This window comes from Juglans microcarpa x Juglans regia, chromosome 3S, assembly GCF_004785595.1.
Source record: "Juglans microcarpa x Juglans regia isolate MS1-56 chromosome 3S, Jm3101_v1.0, whole genome shotgun sequence".
In the NCBI taxonomy this organism is placed as follows: domain Eukaryota; kingdom Viridiplantae; phylum Streptophyta; class Magnoliopsida; order Fagales; family Juglandaceae; genus Juglans; species Juglans microcarpa x Juglans regia.
Window position 1 is genome coordinate 14,111,610 of NC_054599.1, and position 24,075 is coordinate 14,135,684.

General features: G+C 36.4%; 1 protein-coding gene and 1 non-coding gene across 2 annotated transcripts; one reads left to right on the top strand and one right to left on the bottom strand.

Annotated features, from left to right (window-relative positions):
* Positions 1-3,831: 3,831 nt before the first annotated feature.
* Positions 3,832-3,903, bottom strand: TRNAT-UGU. The gene has a single exon. It is a non-coding gene; the product is annotated as a tRNA-Thr (tRNA).
* Positions 3,904-3,983: 80 nt separating this feature from the next.
* LOC121258076 (probable prefoldin subunit 5) lies at positions 3,984-23,079 on the top strand. Its single transcript, XM_041159421.1, has 4 exons — positions 3,984-4,264; positions 10,475-10,578; positions 14,188-14,265; positions 22,799-23,079. Exons 1-4 carry the CDS (start codon positions 4,072-4,074, stop codon positions 22,880-22,882), a joined length of 459 nt encoding a protein of 152 aa, XP_041015355.1. The 5' UTR covers positions 3,984-4,071; the 3' UTR covers positions 22,883-23,079.
* The last annotated feature ends 996 nt before the right edge of the window (positions 23,080-24,075 follow it).

Sequence of the window (24,075 nt, forward strand, 5' to 3'; positions counted from 1 at the left end):
TAAGCCAACAAATAAAGATGAGAAGCAAGAGTTTTAAGTCAGCTTTGGTCTTCCTCATACCACATGTAAAAAAACCAAGGAACTGAGTAATGCTACTTTTTTCTGCTCAAATCTGAACCATTAATTGATTCCTGAAAGGCTACACGTTGTTGTCATGTGGCATGCCATGTCACGCCTTTCTTTTCTTTTTCTTCTTTTAATATTCATACTCTAATTAAGACTAATTTATTTTTGTTTTTGTTTAATTTGATTCCTAAGTATTTTTTAATTTTTTTTGAAAATTTCTATCCTACGCGATTTTTCTTACATTGTTAATTCAGCTTATTTGTTTTTGCTCCTATTTTCTCTCAATTGTCACATTTTGAATTCTCTTACACCACGAGTCTAAGTGGATATTAGCATATTTATTAAGCTTGTCCCATATGGTCTATAAATCCAATTTGTACTGACACTTGCTTGCTATATAACCCTCACCGTACTTTACTTCTAAAGTCAATACAATCAAGACGTAGTAACTAAGGCCTGGTTTAGATAGTGAGTTGAGATGAGATGAAAATTAAATAAAATATGTTAAAATATTATTTTTAATATTATTTTTTTTTTAATTGAAAAAGTTGGTTTGTTTATTGTATTTTGTTTGAAAGTTTGATAAAGTTGTAATGATTAGATGAAATGAGATGAGTTGAGATGGTTTTACTATCTAAACCAACAGTGTAATCCCTCCAGTACCATGGACAAAGGGACTTTATGGTCAAACCACCTGATTCTCTTTCTCTTCTCATTTTCTCCCTCAATATTCCCTCAATGAAAACTCATATAAACCTCGAAATCACGATTGATTTACAAAAACCAAGGTATCAAAAGGTGCACATCAATAAGCAAGTCCAAGAAAAGGAAAATGCTACCAAATTCTTAATGGACTCTCAGTCGACATATAGTCAGAACCATGGATTACTTCCATGCAAAATTTCAAAACAAAGTCGATCCAAGTATGGACCAAATCTACCTACAGTTTCAGAAATAATTGTAAACAACCCAAGATCATGGGACGCGGCAAAAATGCAAAGTCTCTTTGATCAGGAAAGTGTCACAAAATTACAAAAAATCCAGTTGCCAACAATTTCACAAGGACAAGACAAAATCGTCTGGACACCAAATCACAGTGAAAAATTTTCGGTCAAAACTACTTATCACGAAACACTCAACCACCAGGGCCCTGAACTGCAAGACATAATAATGGAGCTTTTCAAGCCTTTCTGGAGACTAAGAATTCACGATCGACACAAGCTACTACTTTGTAAGCTACTCTGGAATATCCTCCCTACAAAACAAGAATCAGCACAATTGTCCCTCAATTTGAATTAACAAAATGCCCATTGTGCAACCTAGTGGAAGAAACTCTGATACATCTTTTCGTAGAGTGCCCAATAACCGAGATTCTTTGGCAACAAAGCAGCTGGCCATTAAATCTAGCAAACCTACCCATCAGCTCCATATCAGAGTAGATAAGAATGATCATATATCCAAAACAAACATTGGGACTGCGAGACATGGAAAAACATCGCTTCCAACTATTTGCAATAATTATCATGGACTTCATCTGGAGACAACGAAATGATATTATCCATAATCACACCACCATATCTCTGGAAGAAGGAAATAGTCAACTGAGTCAAATTTATCAAGAATACAAAGAAGCATGGGAAAAGAAGCAAAGGCAAGAAGAAAATTGGACGGCTCCTCCTATAAATTTTCATAGCTTCTCATTTGACGCAACAGTCAGAAATAATTTCTCGATGACATCAGTGGTACGAAAGAACCATGAAGGAGATATTCTCGAAATCAGAACAGAAAAAAAATACAAACTTCAAATCCACTGATAGCTGAAGTTTCAGCGGCTTTGCTAGCTTCCAAAATGAAAATTCCTTAGAATTTAGCAATTATTGAAGGCGATGCCCAAAATGTCATCACAGCTGTAGAAAGTCCTGACTCTTCTATGTTCTAGCAAGTCTCCCCCATTATTGCAGACATTCAACAAATCCTCTGTCACCATCAATGATAGAAACTAGCCAAAATTTATTGATCTCAAAATCGATGTGCGTACTTAGTGGCGCAATGGGCAATAACCAATCTCGCTTTTGGATGCCTACCCTTAGATAAATTCTCTAGATGTTTTCTGTATATTGACAGTGGGAAAGACCCACCTTAAACTCTTGTAATTTGATCTATAATATGCTTGATTAGGAAACCAAAAAAAAACAAAAATACTTAAACTTGGGAGTGAAGTCTCACAATCAAACATTAGACTTGTGAAAGCAAAGCATATAAGTTAGAAGATAGTAAATTAAAGAGTATTATTACATGTACTTACGACATTTTTCAAACACTGTTTCAAAGCAGCTTTTGCAACCATTTCAAAGCATATCAGTTAATAGAAAGTAAATAAAAAAGTAGTGTAATATCTACTTACGACATGTGGAAAAATAAATTTTTTTTTTTTATTATAAATTTTCCTAGAGTATAATTATTTTTCAAAATAACCATTTGAAAAAAATGGTTATTTTCACAAGAATAAAACAGAAGAGGGAGTTACCAGTAACATTTAGGTCTGATTGACATAACCCTCAGTTTCTAAAATTGAGGTTTAGAGTTCGAAACCCCCCTCCCCCTAATTTTTTTTTTTATAAATTTTCCCTAAGTATAATTATTTTTCAAACACCATTTCAAATAACCATTTGAAAATAATAGTTATTTTCACAAGAATAAAACAGAAGAGGGAGTTGCCAGTAATCTCAGGCTGTGTTTGGGTAACGAACACTTCTCAACACTTTCCAAATATTTTCATACAGATGAAGAGACTCCACATGCCAAACACGTTTGAAGTAGTTTGAACAAAGTCTCTTGCCATTGTGTTTCACTATAAGCCGAGAGTTCACTGCTCGCGTGCGAATGCCAGTGTTTGACGGAGAGGGAGATGGAGGTTCGTGATGGCTGGGTCTATGAGAGGTGATAGAGGTGCGGTGGCCTGGGTGGCCGCTTACGGCAGCGCAAGTGCATAGAAATGGGTGAAACCCATTTCAGTTGGGTTACCACAGGGGAGTGAGAGCTGTGCATGGGGGAGATCGATGGTGGCTGGTTTGGTCACCAGCATTAGGGGGAGTCGCCGGTGGTGGCGGTGAGGCTGGGTGGCCGCGTACGGTGGCACAAGTGGAGAAATTGGTGAAACCCATTTCGGTTGGGTTACCGCATGGGAGAGAGAGAGCTGCGCATGGAGGAGATCGGTAGTGGTTGGCTTGGTTGGGCGGTGCACAACGGCGATAGGCTGGGCTGAAGAAGGATCGGGCGTGGGGGAGAATCGGGCAAAAGGAGAGAGAGAGAAAGTGAGAAAAGAAAAAAATAATAATAAAATCACTATAATATTTATCACTATTATATATAAAAAATAAATAAAATCACTAAAATATTTATCACTATTATATATAAATAAAATCATCATTTCATCATCATTAAAAAAAATCAATCATTGATGATACTCATACTTTTTTCAACTAACTATCCAAAAGTTAACAACTCAACATACTTCATACATCCAAACAACTCAAAATAATTTCAATTGGGACCCACAAACCCACTCCAATCTCTACTCATAATTATTCACAAATATTCTCAACAATTCTTAGATATTCTCATTACCCAAACGCTAATTGACATAACCTTTAGCTTCCAAAATGAAAGTCTAAGACTTTAGAGTTCAAAATCCCCCACCCCCAACTCAAAAACAAAATAATGAAAAAAAAAAAACAACAGGAGGCGGTTTGTATTGCTTAAAACTGCCCCCATGCAGGATCGAACTACAGACCTTCAGTTTACAAGACTGACGCTCTACCACTGAGCTATAGGGGCCTTTGCTTCATCGCCTTTTACCAAATTAATAGTAGTATGGGTTTTAAAAAGTCAATTGCAATTTAAAAGTAGTCGTTTCGTATCTGTTCCTTGCCAGATCAAAAGAGCAGTTTTCGTTTTAGGAGAAAGAGAAGGGAGGAAGAGAGAGAGTCTGTGTGTGTGTTGCCAATGGCATCGTCGAGAAGTGCAGTGAGGGTATCGGAGATGGAGAAGATGAGTTTGGAGCAGCTGAAAGCAGTAAAGGAGCAGGCCGATCTCGAACTTAATCTCCTCCAGGATAGCCTCAACAACGTCCGCACCGCCACCACTCGCCTCGAGCTTGCTTCCTCCGCCCTTCACGACCTCTCTCTCCGCCCCCAAGGTCCCTGCACTCTCTCTCTCTCTCGATTGCTTCACTTTCTTTTTCTCCAGTGTAAGTGTTCTTGAATTGCGCCAAATAAAATACCTATTTTTTATTTTATATTAATTTTGTTAAAAAAAGAACAAGAGTACTTCGGGTTCTAAGTAAGAACTACTCGTGTTATTGTTGTTGTAATGATTAATCTCTGAAATTCCTGGTAAAGCTTAGTCATGCGTAACGACGGTTGTAGATTTGTTAGGATTTTTGCACCTTAGTGAACAATCAGAGTAGATTGGAAATCCTTCCCTTTGCCCTTGATGTGGAGTATCTGGAGAAGGAAGTAGGCACTCTATCAAAATAAAAGATTCCCAATTCTGTAACCAGTACTTCCTACTTTACCCTTATTTTGTTTGGGTTTGCCTCTTTGTTGTTATATTTTTATTTTTTCCCTTTCTGATTCTTGCGGCCTTCTTGTATGCCTCCTCTTTACTATAGTGTTACCGTCATTTTAGTATTCTTCAATAAGAACACTTGTAATTATTGAAGAAGAGACCCACCCATTGGTAGCCCAAGTGGTAAGGGCGAACTTATGTGCATGAGCCCCATGTCACAGGTTCAATTCCCCCTAGGATCAAACTGCAATTTAAGTGGGAGGCCATGGTGGTGGGTTGCTGTGCTAGTCTCCCCGGGGGTTTAGGTTGTAAGTCCTAAGAGCTACCGTGGGGTGGTTCCCTGTCATAAAAAAAAAATAATAATAAATAAAAAAAATGAGGAAGAGAAAAAGCAAGAGCTCACTAGTTTTGCGCGACTTACAAGAAAGGATTATAAAAGAACCCTTCTTACGAACCTTCCACTCCATGTTTTATCCCGAATTTCGTTATCCTATGTCCCATTGCAGGCTTGTTTACAGCAGCAACTAGAGCTTTGATCTAATTGAGTTTAGTTCAGAAGTAGGAATTGCAAATTTCTTGGCTTTAATGACAGACTAGCTGTTCCAGATCCAAAATGGTTGACATGAGGTTGTATCAAATGATTCTTTAGATGCTATTTATACTACCCGCCTACCCCTGGCAACATTAAGGTCTCAGCCCTTCATTGAACATCTTAGAATAAAATATTAACCATCCAAACTATTCAGAATTTACCTTCTAGTCGTGCAGATTTTTATAATCTCAGTGAAGGCTGAATAGTTAGCCGGAATGAGTAGAATGCAAGTCATAGCTAGGATATGCAAGCATTTTCCTATTTAAGCACTCTCCTTGGATTAGCTAAAAGCTAAATTCAATGAGAATTTAGCTATTGAGCCATAAAATGTATCACATTGGAATAGCTATATTCCAAATATCTACAGTAATATCTAAAATAATTTCTAAATTTGAAACACACTATTCATTCATCAAATCCATTTTATATTATTTGTTTCTCTCTCCTGAAGTCTCCATCAACTACGGTAGTCCCGAGTTTTCCCCTTCCCACGGTTTTCTTCGTTCCCTCGCAAAACCCAGACGCCCTTTGCACCAAGACCCCGAGTATTTCATCTTCGACCATAGAGACCCACCACCGCACCACCACCCCACGTCTCGTCGGCAACAACGGCACAGCACCACCGCGCCACCGCACTCCTACTCTCGACGAAAACGACCAAAGCCCCTCTTTCTCTCGCCAATCTGCTTCTCTGAAGCTAAGGTAATCTCTTTTCATTTATAAGATTCGATTCTCTTGATGATCCCTAATTTTATTCCGCACCTTGGCGTCCCTCGCATTCCTATTCTCCAAACCCTAATCTTTTATTGTGGATGGGTTTAGCTGTTTGTGTATCTTGAATTCTGTCTCTGTTTATGATTGAGGGGTTGCATGTAAATCTGTTTTCGTGAGGATTACACATCTGTTTGTGTATTGCGAGAAAAATCAAAAATTTATAGAAATATGTTTGTGTAAAAATTCGCTACTCTGTTTCTATTTGTGTATACAAAGAAAAAGCAAAAATTTTTACAAATTTGTTTGTGTATATTTCTCTACTCTGTTTCCATGAGGATTGCACAGAATTTATACAAGACTTGTTGTAATAGAATAGCAAGAATTTAAATTTCAAGTTTACATTTGAATAAACTACAACTACGGTAGTGTCTCTACTTTGAAATTTGAAGTTTGTGGTATTTCTTTACGGTAAACTTGCTTGTTTGGTTGCTATTGCATTGCATAGCATGCTACCTCTAAGTTAGAAAAAACAAAAACAAAATAGATTCTTCCATCCATTGTGCTGATTTTAGTGTAAATGGATGGAAGAATCTGTTTGATAGATTACACATGCAGCTACTAGTTTGATAGATTATGAAAATAGAATATTTCCTTGTTGACTACCAATTGTCAGTGCATGCAAACCATAAAATCCTCATGTTTTTCGTTATCCTTATAATACAATGAAGGATGGTTGCACCATTTGTGCTGATTTTAGTGGCTGCCTAGTCACATATGCTGAAAATATGTTACTGGGCAGCCACATAGTAGATGACTCTTTTATGCTCCTTTTGTGGATGATTGACATAGATGTATTTTGTGGAAATACAAAGTCCTACCAATGTATTTTGTGGATAAGACCTGAATGTATTTTGTGGGAATGTAGTTAAGACCTGAATGTATTTTGTGTTTTGTGGATAAGACCTGAATGTATTTTGTGGGAATGTGGATAAGACCTGAATGTATTTTGTGGGAATGTAGTTAAGACCTGAATGTATTTTGTGGGTGTAAGACCTGAATGTATTTTGTGGAAATACAAAGCTATATTTTGTGTATTTTGTGAATGAAGCTGTATTTAATATTTGAAGTTGTACAGATAGAGAGATCTTCTGTACTTTGCTCGAAATGAAGAAGCTGTACAAACCTGAAAAGAAAAAAAAAAAAAAGCCAAAAGAAGCTCTACAAACCTGAAAAGAAAAAAAAAACAAAAATAAAAACCATTATTTCTTTTCTACAAACCTGAAAATTAAAAATAAAAATTTTTTTTAAAAAAAAATATAGTTGGATGGGAAATATTGGATTGGTTTGTAAATTAAGACATTTATATGGAATTTTAGATAAGTTTAATTAGACGTTTGTGGTTATAGCATTAAATGACAATTGAAAAAATATAATTTTTTTAACCCATAATTTAATTAGAATATGATTACTAATTAATATATAATATTATGAATAGTAAAATATGATAAAATAAAATATTTTCATAATTAAAAAATTAAAATATTTTTAAAATTATTAATTACTCATGAATAAATGGATAATCCAATGTAGAGATTTAATGTGAATAGCCAAAGCCAAATTTATCTTTTATTATTTTATTATCATATAATGAAAAAATGGCTATTCCAATGTGGAGACTTATGTGAATGGAATAGCTAAAAGCTAAATTCATCTTACATTCATAAAAAATGTACTTTAACTTTAGCTAATCCAATGAGAGTGCTCTTATTGGTTGGCTAGTGCAACATTTTTTGTCTTTGGTAAAAAAAACCCAATTAGTCATGAGTTTACAAATCTATTTGAGCATTTTTTCGGTCTAATTGCAGATTATAACCACATCATGTTCTTGGATTGGCTTGTTGCACCTGAGCAATAAGCATATAGATTATGTTTTTTTTTTTTTTTTTTTTTTATTGGTAAACAAGGTTTTCTTGATCTTAAGGAATAGGCAGAAGCCCTGGTATACGGGACATATACAAGAGCGTTGCCTTAGCGTGCTAGTTCAGTGATACAAGAAATTCATGGAAACTCATTCCATGGAAATCAATTACAACCAACCAATGGAGTAAAGTATTGAAAATTAATTTTGTAAGCTCTTCCATTGATCATTCTTGATCTTTGAAGCTTTCTTCATTCCTTTCCCTCCAAATGCATCACCATAAGCATATTGGGACCATTTTCCATGTTGCTGCAACATGAGAGTTACCTTGAAGATCTAAGGTGCCTAGTAAGGTTGCATTTTTCCACTGGTTGGTGTCTCTTGGAAAAATCTTAACCACGGATAATCTAAGGAAGAGAGGTCTATTTGTGGTAGATTGGTGTTTTGTGTAAGACAGATGGTGAATCTGTTGACCATCTTTTTCTTCATTGTGAGGTGGCTAAGACTTTGAGGAATGAGATCTTTCATAGGACGAGTATTGCTTGGGTGATGCCTAAGCACACGGTGGACCTTTTCGCATGTTGACGAGGTTTCGTGGGGAGACAAAGTACTGTAGCTGTGTGGAAGATGATCCCTTTGTACTTGATACGGTGCTTATGGTTGGAGAGGAATGGGGGGTGCTTTGAAGATAGAGAACGTTCGATGGGAGATCTTAAGGAGTTTTTCTTTAGCATTTTGTGTTTTTGGGCTAAGACTCTTGTAAATCATTTTCATGTTTGGTTTTCGTCGTGTTTTTCTCTAAGTTTAGTTGTACTCTCTTGTATATTTCCTGTGTATTTGGGTTATGTCTATTTACTTGGAATAAAATTCTCTTATTAATTATAAAAAAAAAAAATGCACCACCATAAGCATTTTGGGACCATCTTCCATATTGTTGCAATATGAGAGTTACCCTGAAGACCTCTCCAAGAAGCTAAGAGATCAATCGCCCTTCTCGGTATCACCCAAGTTATTCCCACCCAAGTGAAGAAATAAGCGTATGGATTATGTTAATGCATGCTTTGTTGGGACTGTCATGCTGTAGTTATGAGAGAATTTCGTCAACTCCTATGGAGAATTTTTTATAGGTAAGAGTTAGTTAGAGATTTATTTGCGTGAGCAAAATGGTTAGCCTTTAATGGGAAGACTTTCTAAACCTTTCAAGTTTGGTGTTACCATAACCTGACTCTATAAATATTCATAAATGGCTTTTGAATCAGTTCCAATTGAATACCTCCACTTCTCCTTGTTTGCTGACAAATGAGCCATCCTCAAGATTGAAGATGACTCAGTTCTTGCAAGTGATGTCTATTGTTTCATCTTTAATTCTATGAACTACTCATACTTACCAAAAAAGAGTTTTACAAACTACTCATAAAAAAAGTCAATAAACTGACACTTTCAACCTGCAACACCCCCCCCCCCGGCGGGGGGATCCAAAAAAAAAAAAAACAAAACGATTGCAAAAGGAAAAATAGGAATCATCATCCAAATGGAAATGGGTAAATCATAAACAATGGGTTCCAGAATTTCAATTTCTTTTCATTTCTCCCATAGCTCTCTGTGCATGCAATTTCTTTTTTGGTTAAGTTACTTAAAATTAAGATATAACTGCCAAAATAGGCTGCTATCCAACAGTAAAGATTTTTATTTTTTTTTTTAAAGTAAGATCTGCTACATTCTTTTCTTTCTTTCTAGATGCTCCACAAAAAGAACCCAGTACCATCTCCCATAATGCTTCACTCTGGGACAGCTAAACCTTTTGTTCCAACAAGCCAACAATCCCATCATGCTGTGAGGCATGACTGTATCTAAGCCAAACATATCAAAAATATTATTGCAAAGTGTGTATAAACCGGTGAACCACCTCACAATGCAAAATCAAATGTTCAACCGTTTCCCTAGTTATTTTTTTATCAGTAAATAAAAATTTTATTAATATAAGCATGGCCAAGTACACGGGACATATACAAGATCAACACCTATGCACAAGTGTCTAAAGATACAAGGAAATCGTTTCCCCACTTCAACACCATGCTTTCTTAAGAAAATTTTCCAAGCACAGAAAGATGTCATTTCGGCCAAGGGATTGGATTTGTATCATGATGAGATAAGATATTAGAAAATGACTTGACTATAATACCCTTTACTTCCAGGGAGGGCCAACAGAGCCTATCATCACTAGCCTTTCTCAACTGAACAAGATACAATAGATTACAAACTGATGTAAACACCTCCACCTTCTAATCTTGTGCTGCTCTAACAAAATTAACATCCCATTTGGGAGTATCACTAGAAAACTGTTGGTGGGGCTTCCTGAGGCAAGCAATGTTGAACAGCTCTAAATAAGCTGCTTTAAGAGACTAATCCCCACAGCACACATCATGCCAGAACATGACTCACTTCCTTGCCCCCCCCCCCCCCCCCCCCTCTCTCTACACACATGCATAGGTATGTATGTATGTATGTATGTATGTATTTGTATATGCTTTTGTGTGCACGTGCAAGTGAGTTTTTTCCATTTGCATCTATTTCTTTACCTGCCTTAACATCTATGTATTTTTCTCTGCTGATAGGAAAGAAAATGCTGGTTCCTCTTACTGCTTCTCTGTATGTACCTGGCAGACTTGATGATGCGGATAAAGTCTTGGTAGATGTTGGCACTGGTTACTTCATTGAGGTCAGTTCTTAGCTTCTGAAATTGTATAGTAAGATTCTTCTATAATGACATTAGTATTGTTTCTTATTTTTACTGTTCTTGCAAATTTTTGCACCTCAAATTTATTTAGTCTGATTGGTTATGAAGAAAGCAGAGGAATAGATAAGAAATGTGAGTAGTCTCTGGGTTTTCCACTTTTATTTCCAATTTTTATTTTTTCAATGCTGGTTCAGGTTTTTATTTTTATCCTCCCTCCCACTTACACTCTTAAAGTCATGTATGTTTTATTTTGCATATTAGTGACTTAAAGTGTTTGCTTTCATTTTTTCCCCCAACTTTCCTTCGGCTTAGAAACAAGCCTCCATGTTTACTTTTCTCCTTGTTTGCTCACAAATGAGCACTCCTTGTTCGCTCTCACAAATGAGCCATCCTCAATAGATAGGAGACGGCAGCATTATCATGTTCAACAGGATGTCAGATAATAGATGGAAATCAAAGCAAAATAAAGTTCACATGTCTAAAAGTTTTTCCCTTTTCTGAAGTACTTGTTTGACCTACTTACTCTTGGAGATACTTGTGCATACAGAGCGCACGACGGAAATCCAATATTCTTGCAGATGGATTTATAGCAATCAAAGCTAATAGGAGGTACTCTGAATTGTTGGGATGACTGACAAAAGCCAGATTGGTGTCACTTGGAATTGTTCATAACCAGTGGCCCGGTCCCCAGGCCAAGCCTTAAAATGAAGCTTTTATCTCTTGGGTTTTTTTTCTGAAGGAATTTTAAGAAAAGAAAAGGCGATGTTCGATCAGTTTATAATTGTGTGTATCTTGTTATATATGATATTCTGCATTGAGTCAGTAGATACAGTTAAAGATGACTCGTCAAAAGGAAAATATGTATTATCTCATTTTGAAGCACAGCACAAATTGATAATATAGAGGTTTTTTTTTTTTGGCCAAAAATATAACATGTAGAGGAATAACTGCTTTTAGGAGTATGGTACTTTGGAGTTAGTTTGCCTTTAAGTTCAGACTTTCTAATCAGTGCTGACACAGTATTGTGGATCTTCTTTATGGTTGGATGTTGACACAAGCAACTACTTTATAAAAAAAAAAAAAACTTGTGAGAGATCTAAGGTCATTGTTGTTCACAGTCTTGGGGGTGTGCTAGATAATGCCTAGGACATCACTTTTTTTTATAAGTAAGAAAAATAACTTTATTAATACGAATGAAATAGGCGAAGCCCATGTACGCATGGAGTGTACAAAAAAAACACCTAAATACATTCTAGGAACCTGAAAACGAAAACAAAAAATCAAGAACACTAGTTCCATTGAACACTTTGGCAGAAACTGAAAGCAATAAGGTGTTTACAAAAAGATTTCGAAGTTTCTCCATTGTATGCTCCTTATCTTCAAAACATCGATCATTCCTTTCCATCCAAATACACCACATAAGACACAAATGATTCATCCTCCAAACCGTAGCCACCTAAGAACATTCATGAAGACCATTCCAGTAACTAATAGATCCGCCACCCTCAAAGGCATCACCCAAGTCATGCCAATTCTACTAAAAATCTCATCCCACAACGCCTTTGCCACCTCACAGTGCAAAATTAAATGAACCACTACTTTCCCATTCTTCTTACACATGTAACACCAGTCCATAACAATGAGATTGTGCTTCTTCAAATTTTCCATAGTCAAGATTCTCGAGAGAGGCAGTCCATATGAAGAAAGCTACTTTGGAAGGCACATGAGATCTCCAAATACGCTTCCAAGGGAAAGAATATAACTTTGTGATGCCAAAAGCTTGTAATAAGATCAAACTGTAAACATTTTGCTTCCATTGGGCCTCCACAGCATCCTATCCCCATCATTGCTACCATGGCTCATAGACTATAAAAGACTGAAAATTGGAGAAGCTTCATCAATATCCCAATCATGTACAGCTCTATTAAAACAAACATACCACTGGTAAGAACCATTAGAAAAGACCAACAGATCCGACACAGAGGCATCCCGACACAAACCAAAAGACCACTGTGTTAGATGATGCCTAGGTCATTACTTGAGTTGCTTGAGTGTTATAAGGTAGGTCTTCATAGCGGAGCACTAGTTTAATGTGATTACTGAATTGCTTTGTCTGATCTTTTAACTTCTGATCGTTTTGAGCCGGCCTGCATTAAGCTTAAGCTTATGTTTCTAATATCACTTTTGATTGGATTAGGCTTTGGGCACTGTAATGTCCCAATAGAAGGCCCAAACCATATGGCCTATACTTTTTTGATAATTAATAAGAGAATTTTATTTCAAGTAAATAAGTATAGCCCAAGTACATGGGAAGTATACAAGAGCTTACACCTAAATACAAACTAGAGCAAGAAACGACTAAATCCAATCATGAGAATTTGCATTCCCTACAAGAGCCTTAGCCCAAAAACATAAAGTGCTAAAGAAAAACTCCCTAAGTTCTTCTATCGAGTGTTCTTTATCTTCAAAGCACCTCCCATTCCTCTCCCACCATAAGCACCATATCAAGCACAAAGGGATCATCTTCCACGCAGCTACATGGCCTATACTCCAAAAGGACTAGTCAATGATACAATTGGAGCTCTATTGAAACCTTATAAAGAGCAAGAACTTCTCATTCCCAAGGAATGTGAAATCTCATACACCACTTACCATTATCCTTATCATATAGGGTATCACAATCTACTTTCTTAAATTCTCGACATCCTCGTCGGGCCAGTCCGTCGTATGTGGTATGGCTTAAATCCCACATTTCTAGTTGGGATAGGCTTTAATACGATTTGTAGTGCCCCAATGGAAAGCTCAAACCACATGGCATATACTCCAAAAGGACTAGTTAATGATACAATTGGAGCCCCATTGGAACTTTATAAAGAGCAAGAACTTCTCATTCCTAAGTAATGTGGGATCTCATACACCACCTACCTTCATGCTTATCATATGGGATATCACCGTTTCAATTGTCCTCTTTTTTTATTAGTCGGATCTAATTCAAGATGTAAACTTTGTTCATCCTTTGTTAGAATTCACGTGTACTTAAATCGTGTACTACTTTTATTTTCTTTCATTTTTTTTCCTAGTAAAGTTTTGCTTCCAAAATATATGGAAACCTTTTTTGGGTATTCGCTGTCATGTTTGATGGCTGTTACACCTAATTAAGTGGTAACTTGCCTCTTGTTCTTTCTCTGGGGATAAACAGAGTTAAGAATTAGGAGATATGTGTGACTATTTTTTTCAAAGTCCGGTTTTTGTCATTCTTTTACCAATCTTGTGCCAAGATGAGATATAGCTTGGGCATGTCACAATTTTTTCACTGTCATTTCTCTGTTTCATGACCTTTTCTCTCTGTTATTTTCTACTAAAAGTGATTGTTATGTGTTGAATCTGTTGATTGTGGTGTTAGAAAGATAAAGAATTAGCAAACTGCAAATGCAGTGTTCTAGACACTTTTTTTAATGCGCAAGTGCATCTGCCGCACTCACCTACAGGGTACACATATTCATTTTAACAAATGGCTGAAGGGAAACTATTTTGCATTTATTTTATCACTAATCCACAATTTTGTATTCATTTTTCATTGTATTTGATCAGAAAACAATGGCTGAAGGGAAAGATTATTGTGAGCGTAAAATCAACTTGCTGAGATCCAACTTTGATCAACTTGTTGAGGTATGTTTACTGTACCTATATAATAATGTTGTTCTCAATTCAAACCCTGGCTGATGGCATATTGGTTGCATATCTGTTGCAACACAATGGTATGGAATATATGTTAGAACTTTGAATTCTGTTTTTTTTAAAAGTATCTTTGAGCTCTTTTGTGTTGAGTGTAAGCCATGATCGACGATTTAACACCTACCTTCGCACCAATGTCCCCTTGGATTTTGTTTATTATTCTTGAGACTGAGGTTAATGATAGAAAAATGACAAAATAAAGCTGCACTGGCAAGACTGCAAGATAGCTTCCAAGAGAGTTCTGCCTCTAGCCCTCTAAAATGTGGCATTTTCTTTTTACTTTAATTTTTTTCTGTGGTGTCTTTCAAAGTTTTTCTCGCTGGTGAAATTAGCTTTTTTGTGGAGCTTCAACCCTTAGTATATAAAGGGGAAGGCACCTACTCTCACAAAATTGTGGAGTCAATAAGGTTTGCTTTAGATTTTAGCGGGAGTACGTACCTTCACCTTTATGTACTAAGGTCTTGAGCTTTAACTTCCAATTTCTTTTTGGCTAGTTTGATTCTTAAACATTTAGTTGTTTAAGAGTAGACCCTTGTGCATTGGGGGAGGGACACCATTATGAGTACGAGTTAAAAGGAAATTGGTGAACATATCTGTGGGAGCCTTTGAAGAAATCCTCCAGGGTTGTTTTGCATTGCATAGAACTGGGCCAACTGTATTTGAAAACTCACAAAATTTTCTCAGTTTAAAGAACTGATTTTTTTATAAGGCACAACATTTTATTGAAATGTTTTAGGGGCGCAACCTTAGTAAATTGGGGGTATATATATAAAGGGTATGCCTATCATGAGGAAGGGTTGCGCAGCACGAGTTAGTATAATCTGCAAAAATAGATAAATAATTCAATACATTTTCAATCAAAGTCAGGGAAAATTGATTTTCTTAAAATATAGTTTTCAATTTGGCCTTTTCACATACCATTTGCAGAAAAGTTAATTTTAAAATATATTTCTCTTTCTTTCTAATGTTTTGGGATTAACAAAACTTGACTTGTGGGATTGAAACTAGAAAAAAGTCTGCATCTTTATATCTCAAATCCTTAGAATTTTGCTATAGCATATTGTAGAGTACAAACCATTCAGGCATTATTTTTTATAAGAGAATTTTACTTTTTTATCATGAAAAGTGAGAGAAGGCAGAGTCGAAGTACACTAAGCATAATCGATGTACATGAGGGGCATAGTAAAGAGCAATAAAATCTTAGATGATCCCCTTATGTTTGATGTGGTGCTTATGGTTGGAGAGGAATGGGCGGTGTTTTGAAGACAGAGAACGCTCGATGGACTTAGGGAGCTTTTCTTTAATACTTTTGAGTTTGTGGGCTAAGGCTCTTTTATTGAATGGAGATGATTTTCTCGATTTGTTTGTCTTTTTTTAGTTTCTTGAGTGTATATAGGTATTTTTCCGTGTATACTTCCTGTGTACTTGGGCTATGCCTATTCTTGGTAATAAAATCTCATATAATTATCAAAAAATAAAATAAAATCTTGGAAAGTAAAGCGAGAGACATAGTTGGATGCCATCCAGTGGTAGGGTATATTGAAAAGGAATACCTTTTAGGTCTTCAATTTTCTTTAAGGTGTCTACGAAACTCAAATCATATTTTTCCTTCCATATGGACCGCATCAAGCAACTTGGGGTCATCTTTCACATGGTCTCATTGTGTTGTCTCTCAAACCTCCTCTATAGAAAACTACTATGGAAACAATTTTCTTGGAGATCATGTCTGGATGGTCTTGTTTTTTAATCCCTTGATCATCAAGAAGCAAGTTGGCTAGAGAGGCTATTCGGGGAGGAGATTTGCAAGGTGGTGAGAAATATGGCAAGTGACAAAGCTTTGGGTCTAGATGGGATTATTGTGGCTTTCTTTAAGGCATGTTGAGAAGTAGTTAAAGATGACATCATGAGCTTCTTCCATGAGTTTCATGAACGGGGTAATTTTGAAAAAAGCTTTGATGCTACTTTCTTTGCTCTCATTCCAAAGAAGCCGGGGGCAGTGGAGATTAAGGACGTTCATCCTATTAGCTTGGTGAGCGGAATGTACAAAATCCTTTCGAAGGTATTGGCTAATAGATTGAGTACGATATTGAAGAAGATCATTTTCAAGCCCCAAAATGCCTTCATATGAGGTTGAAAAATTCTTGACTCGGTTCTCATTGCGAATGAATGCTTGGAGAGTCGAATCAAGTTGGGTGAATCAGGGTTATCATGCAAACTCGACATGGAGAATGCATATGATTGAATAAACTGGAACTTTTTGTTACACATGCTCGAGAGGTGTGGCCTTGGAGTGAGATGGTGCTATTGGATCAAATTTTGTATATCTACCATACATTTCTCCATTTTGGTGAATGGTACTCCAATGGGCTTGAGGTGAGGTGATCCCCTATCTCCATTACTTTTTGTTTTCATCATGGAAGTTTTTAGTAAAATGATCGCATGTCTTGTGGAAAGTGGATTTCTATCTGGCATCGTAGTAAGGGATGCAAGAACTACAAGCTCTTTTGGCCTATATTTCGGCCCGTCCAGCCTATATTTCAGCCCGTACTGGCCGATATTTTCAGCCTTTATTTTTTTCTTCGTTTTTTTTCATTTCTTCAAACTGCAAGCTCATTTTTTTATCCCCAATTCAGACCAGACTATTTATAATTTATATATATATTTATATAGACTATTATTTTGGAATATAATTTATGTATATATTTATATATATAATTTATTCATATATAGACTATTCCGAAACGGTATTGGTACCAAAATATCTCGTTTCAATGTCTCGACCGAAACAGTCACTGAAACGGTATTCAAAACATTGGTTTGTACCCCAATACGTGAAGGCGGGGTGGGAATTTGGAACTTGTTAGTTTTCAATAAGGCTTTTTTGGGAAAATGGTTGTGAAGATACCAAGAAAAGAGGAGAGCCTGTAGAGGGTTATTATAGATCTAAAATATGATGGGTTTTTTTTTTTTTTTTTTTAGGGGGATGGGGATGGTGTTCGAATGAGGTGAGCGGATCACATGGGGTGAGGCTTTGGAAATACATAAGAAGATCCTGGACAAATTTCCATTGATGCACACGCTATGCAGTCAGGGATGGTACCGTAATTAAATTCTGGGATGACCTATGTGGTGTGGAGACCAAATCCTTGAGGAAGCCTATCCAACAATATACAACATTGCACGAAGACAAGAGGCTTTAGTGGCAGAGCTCATGGATCTATCCAGTGGCTCTCCTCAATGGAATATCATTTTCCTAAGAGCTTCCCAAGATTGGGAAATTGACACATTTACAGATTTCTTCAATCTTGTGTATAATTGTAGAGTGAATGGAGGAGCTGATAAGCTTTTGTGGTCACTGTCCAAGAAGGGGAGATTTACTGTACAATCGTACTATAAGTCCCTAACGACATACTCTTCAAGTACATTCTCATGGAAGAACATATGGAAGACTAAGGCCCCTTTAAAAGCTTCTTTTTTTGTATGGACAAAATCATTAGGGAAGATTCTCACCTTGGATAATCTAAGGAAACGCCGAATCATTGTGTTGGATTGGTATTATATGTGTAAGAAAAGTGGGAAGTCAGTGGATCATCTATTGTTGCATTGTGATGTAGCCATGAGCTTGTGAAATGATATCTTTGCTAGAGTGGGGCTCCATTAGGTGATGCCACAAAGAATCATTGACTTTTTGGCCAACTGGCAAAGCATCCGGGATAACTCTCAAATCGCAATTATGTGGAAGATGATATCGATCTGTTTATAGTGGTGCATATGGATGGAGCTGAATGGTCGGAGTTTTGAGAATTGTGAATGGACAATGGACGAGATTAGAACTTTTTTTGTTAATACTTTATTCCATTGGTCGCTGTAATTGACTTTAATGGCATGAACGTACATGATTTCCTTGTATCTTTAGACACTCATGCATAGGTGTTGCTCTTGTATATGTCCCGTGTACTTGGCTTTGCCTTTTTAATAAAAATCTTATTTACTGATAAAAAAAAAAGATCTACCGGCCATCTAGGCAACACCCAACTAAGCCCAAGCAAGTTGAGAACAGCTTGTCACAATGTAGTAAAGATGGTCCGCATAATCTCTATTCTGCTTACACATACAAAGCCATTCTACCACCATGAAATGTCGCTTGTTTGGATTGTCCAAAGTAGGGATCTTCTTGAATGCTATCTTAAAGGAGCCTTGTTCCTCCAGATGGTCTTCCATGAAAATGTAATGTTGTCATGCATTGTGCTTATGACTTTTACTTAAAACACCCATATCGTTTACATACTCCAATGCATCTTTTCTTCACCACCCAATCTCAATCGAAGAGAATATCACCTATCATAAAGGAGGTATAGTGGTTAAACTCTCAATTATGAGGCATTTGGTCAAACTCCACTTGTCATTGAGGAGAGCCATTTGAATGCTAAGTTGTTTGCCACTTGTGCATTAACAATGTTAAACAAGTTTGGGAAAGCAGAAAGCGAGGCTGATTGACACACCATATCTTAATGCCCCAATAGAAGGCCCAAGCCATGCTCCAAAAGGACTAGTCAATAATACAATTGGAGCCTCATTGGAACCTTATAAAGTGCAAGAACTTCTTCCCAAGCAATGTGGGATCTCATACACTACCTACATTTATCATTATCATGGGGGTATCACACTATACATCACCCCAAAACTCTATCTTGGTTCCAATCCACTCATATGTGATGTGCTAGGAAAATTCTCCAGACTCTTTGGATGTTCTTTGATAATCCAACTTTATAACTTCCATTCACCTCGCTTGAATGGAAGGTATTCTTTTTTATAAGTATGATATAGGTCTTGTTTTTTTAATAAGAGAATAAGAAATTTTCACGACACAATGTAGAAATCCTAGAAGCTTTACATGTATGTGCATGTGTGCACTTTTTTTTAAACAATTTAATTTTGATACTTCGGTTTGCAATACAGATATCTATGCTCAATATCTTTGTTAAAAGTTAATGAGCATGCATAGTTGTGCAAAGATTTTCTATTGAGTGGCGAATTTGTATTGGAGAAGCAACTCTTTGACTTCTTGTCCGTGAATGGCATAATACTTTCCAACCATCTAGAGATCAGTGATCACATAATACTTAACACTTAAATTGGAGATCCAAGTTGGCTTGACCTTCGAGGCATTGGGAGAGGGGAATGCAAATTCGTTAGAAAGGCCCATTGCAGAAAATGAGGTTCATGTGGTAGTGAAAGAAATGAATGGAGATAAGGCCACATGACTTGATGATTATTCCATAGCTTTCTTCCAAGCTTGTTGGGAGGTTGTGAAAGAAGATTTGAAGAGGGTTTTCCATGATTTTCACACTCAGGTAATTTGCCTTTGTACAACTTTTATAGAAATTGTTCCGAAGAAGGCAGGGGCAATTGGCATTAAAGAATTTGTACCTGTAAGTCTTGTGGATGGAGTACACAAAACCATTGCTAAAGTCATTGGTAATAGGTTGATCACATGAATTGGTGAATGGCAGTCCCATGGGCTTTTTTTATAGCTCCCATGTATTGCAATAGGAGGATTCGTTGTATCCTTTGATTTTTATCAGGCTTCTCAGTGGGGACCCCAAGTGAGGAAGATCTCTTATCTCACACTTGTTTACAGATGACACGCTGATCTTGAGTGAGGCACTCCTTGAACACCCACGCTTTTTGCACTGCATGTACCTTTGTTTTGAAGTAGCATCAGGACTGAAAATCAATTTCACCAAGTCTAAGATATTACCTGTTGGCAATGTGGACAATGTAGTATACCTGGTTAGCATCTTGGGATGGAAAGAGTCTTCATTGCCTGTAACATACTTAGGCCTTCCATTGGGAGCTCACTTTAAAGCCAAATCGATTTGGGAGGGTATATTGGATAGGTTGGGGCATCGATTGGTTGGAAGAGGTTGTATCTATCAAAGGGAGGCCGAGTAACCTTGATCAATGGCACTCTCTCAAATCTACCGACTTACTGTTTATCTCTATTCCCACTCCCTATTGACATTGCTTACCGCATTAAGAAACTACAAAGGAATTTCTTATGGGGGTGGTAAGGGAGATGAGCAAAATTTTGATTTAGTGAAGCGGTTTAGGGTGTGTTCCCTGAGTTCAGAAGACAGACTGGGCATCAGAAGATTGATTACTTTTAATAGAGCTCTTTTTGGAAATGGATTTGGACATTATGCTAATGAAAGAGAGCCTCTGGAGGAGTGAGGGTCCGTTGAGAGTAGCTTTTTTCATCCGGACAGCTCTACTGGGAAGATCCTTATCTTGGATAATTAGGAAGACATGCTATGGTGGTTTAATGGTGTTGTTGGTCAGAAGATTGATTACTTATATAGAGCTCTTTTTGGAAATGGCTTTGGACATTATGCTAATGAAAGAGATAGCCTCTGGAGGAGTAAGGGTCCATTGAGAGTAGCTTTTTTCATCCAGACAGCTCTACTGGGAAGATCCTTCTCTTGGATAATTTGAGGAAGAGACATGTTATGGTGGTTTAATGGTATTGTAGGTGCAAGTGGAATGGGGAATCGATGGATCCTCTTGTTGCAAGGCAGCCAGCTCTCTGTGGCAAGTGGTTCTTAGACTATTTGGGCTAATATGGTTGATGCTTAGGGAGATGGTGGATGTGTTTGCATGCTCAGAAAGGTGGTTTGAGAGTCCTCACAATGAGACCTTGTGGAAAATCAGCTCAATTTGCTTGATGTGGGTGCATATAAAGGGAAACAAATAATCAAAGTTTTGAAGATAACACAGATTCTAGGCTTTATTTTTTATTCCCCTTTACCAATGGAAGGCAATCCACCGGTCTTCCTAACTCCAGTTTTGTGAGTTTTTTTTTTTTTTTTTTTTTTACCTCTTTTCCTTCTCTCATGAGGTGTATTTGAAGTATACTCCCCATGTAACTTGATAATGCTTAGGCTCCGTTTGGATTGAGAGCTGAGATGAGATGAGTCAAGATGGTTTTAGATGAGTTGAATAAAATATTGTTAGAATATTATTTTTTAATATTATTATTGTTTTGAAATTTGAAAAAGTTGAATTGTTTATTATATTTTGTGTGGGAATTTGAAAAGGTTGTAATGATATGATATGATGAGATGAGATGAGATGAGTTGAGATCACTTCTCAATCCAAATGGGGCCTTATACTTCTTTTTCTCGATCATTAATAAAATTTATCTTTCTTTATAAAATAAAATTTATCTTTTTAGATGTAACACTCTGAGTCCCACATTAGGAATATGAATAACTCACATAGCTTACTTAGGTTATAAAGTTGGTTAGGGGTGTTAAGTTCCATATTAACTACTTATTAGATGAAACTAGGCTTTATAAGTGATTCTAAAGAAGCTCCAAATTGACTAATGCGGCTAGCATTTTTCATGGGTATAAGCTAAATACAAACTCACATCAGTTTTAGACTGAACTTAGACAAGTTCTTTTAATCCAAATTAGATCTTAACTTGAGTCTATATATATTTGATGTGAAATGAAAATGATCTCATTTTATTTTAGGTTCTGATTTAGAAAATATCTGAATCAGTTCTGTAGTTTTCCAAACGCCACCTTGGATACGCCATTTGTTGAAAGGAATTCTCCATCTTTTCTTACTCACTATATATGGCAAGTGACATTCATTTGGGATGCAGTTAATCAACAAGCTGGGAGACCTTTCTACCTTTGTTTAATAAGATGGGGACCATGGTTTGACAAGATGAGGACCATATTTTTCAATTTCTTTTTTTGAGAAATGATACTTGCAGTCGTGAGTGTGCAAGCGCCGCGCAGTCGCTTTGAAAAAAGTGAATAAATATGGGACCCACATGAAAAGAAATTAATTTTTTAACAGTGGACCCCACTCTTTTTCAAAGCGACTGCGCGGCGTTTGCGCATTCCACGACTATATGTAGCATTACTGTTCTTTTTTAATCCCCAGGAGTTGGCTCAAGTGGTAAAGGCCTTGGGCTTGGGGGTATGTTTCCCCCTAGGTCTAAGGTTTCAATTCCTTTAGGTGCAAACAATCTCTAGGGGCCATCGGATGGGAGGATTTTTTTCTTGAATTATCCAATGTGCACTTGTGGGAAACTCATTGCCGAGGGCTTATGCACCCCCAGAATTAGTCAGGACATTGTTCCCAGACACCCAGTGCCAATCAAAAAAAAAATTATGTTGAGTTTTATATATTTTTCTATTTGTGGAATAGAATGTAAACTATTGAGTCGTCATAAAATGAAGAAAAATGATAGAAATACAACCATTATTCCAGTCATTTATACAACTATGTTTTTAATTGGAGGCGTCTGTAAATTTTCTAAATATTTACTAGCGGGCTTTATCAATCATTTGATGCTAAATCAAGAGACGATAAATAACATTTTCCTTTGCACTGTTATCCTCTACGTAGTATTATTGCTCTCGTCTAATGACAGGATCGTACAATGCAGGTTGCTTCTAAAAAGAAAAGCGTAGCAGATGAAGTCGGGGCAATCTTACAGGCAAAATTGAAGCAATTATCTCCTTCAACTTAGGGAGCTGTAGTGCCTTGTTGCATTATTGAGTTCCAAATTCCAATGCCTTCTTTGTATAAAAGGCTGAAGATCTGGTTTTAGATTTTGAATTGGGACCTTTTTCCTACCCCTTCTCCCCTTCCCTTTTTATTCCCTTTCTTTTATTGCATTAAATGATCATAGTAGTAATGAATTCAACTGAATCCATTTATAGTTTACAGGTATTTTTTCTTTGAGCGGTGCTACTCTGCCGCTCAGAGTAGCCCGCTGCAAGTTACCGCTTGGCCAAATTCATATTTTTTTTTTTTTTCAATTTTTGTATTCATATTTTTTATTTTAAAATATTTTAAAAAAATGTAAAAAAAATATTAATACACTAGTAGTCACTTTCTTAACTATTAAGTAAAGAAAAAAATTTAAAAAAAAATAAAATACATGGTGTCAAAATGAAGAGGCAACTGAGTGGGAAAGTAGCATTTTTCATTTTCTTTTTATATGAGATTAGATCCTCTTTCGTCGGGTGCCAGAAAAAGTATAATCGCTGGATATTCCAATGGATGGGCTAAGCAACCTTTATTAAATAAACCAGTTAGGATATAAAGACCTGTAGGTGGAATGGTACTCGTACATAAGAAGACAGGAAATACAAAGTTATAATAGAAAATCATGAAAATGGAACTATATAGTGTTAGGCATGATTATGGAAACAAAAAGCGGAAAAAATTATACACAATACAAGGTTTATGTGATTTGGCAACATGTCTATATCCCACGAAATTACACAAGATTTTATTCAGATAAAAAATAAAGATACAGATTGTACAAGCCTTGTTGAAAATCGCAATAGAGCCAACACAAACACAACCAAGTTCTACACATAAAAGAGGGTCAGTGTCGCTAGTGGCTACAATAGCAAATCCAGCAGTGGATTGTTCTAGTGAGCAACAACTAGTGGATGCAGTGCACTACTTAGAACATTAGCATTGGATTGGCTATCCCATTAGTCAAATTTTGCCTGATATCACATTTTTTACTTTTGTCTATTTCACTCAAAACTTAATCCCACAATGGATTATCTATCTAAACTTTATATAATAATAAAATAGTATTATTTTTTTATCTAATTTATTTATGTCATATTTTGCAGTTCTACCAATCATATGTTCATTATAATCATATTCTAATTAAATTTTTGTTTCAACAATCATATTTTA

What these genes read in the sequence shown, in the direction of transcription:
- LOC121258076 (XM_041159421.1), top strand. Translation starts at nt 4,072, where the DNA reads ATGGCATCGTCGAGAAGTGCAGTGAGGGTATCGGAGATGGAGAAGATG. An exon ending in CCTCTCTCTCCGCCCCCAAG is followed by an intron (nt 4,265 to 10,474) that starts GTCCCTGCACTC and finishes CTCTGCTGATAG; the next exon opens with GAAAGAAAATGCTGGTTCCT. An exon ending in GCACTGGTTACTTCATTGAG is followed by an intron (nt 10,579 to 14,187) that starts GTCAGTTCTTAG and finishes GTATTTGATCAG; the next exon opens with AAAACAATGGCTGAAGGGAA.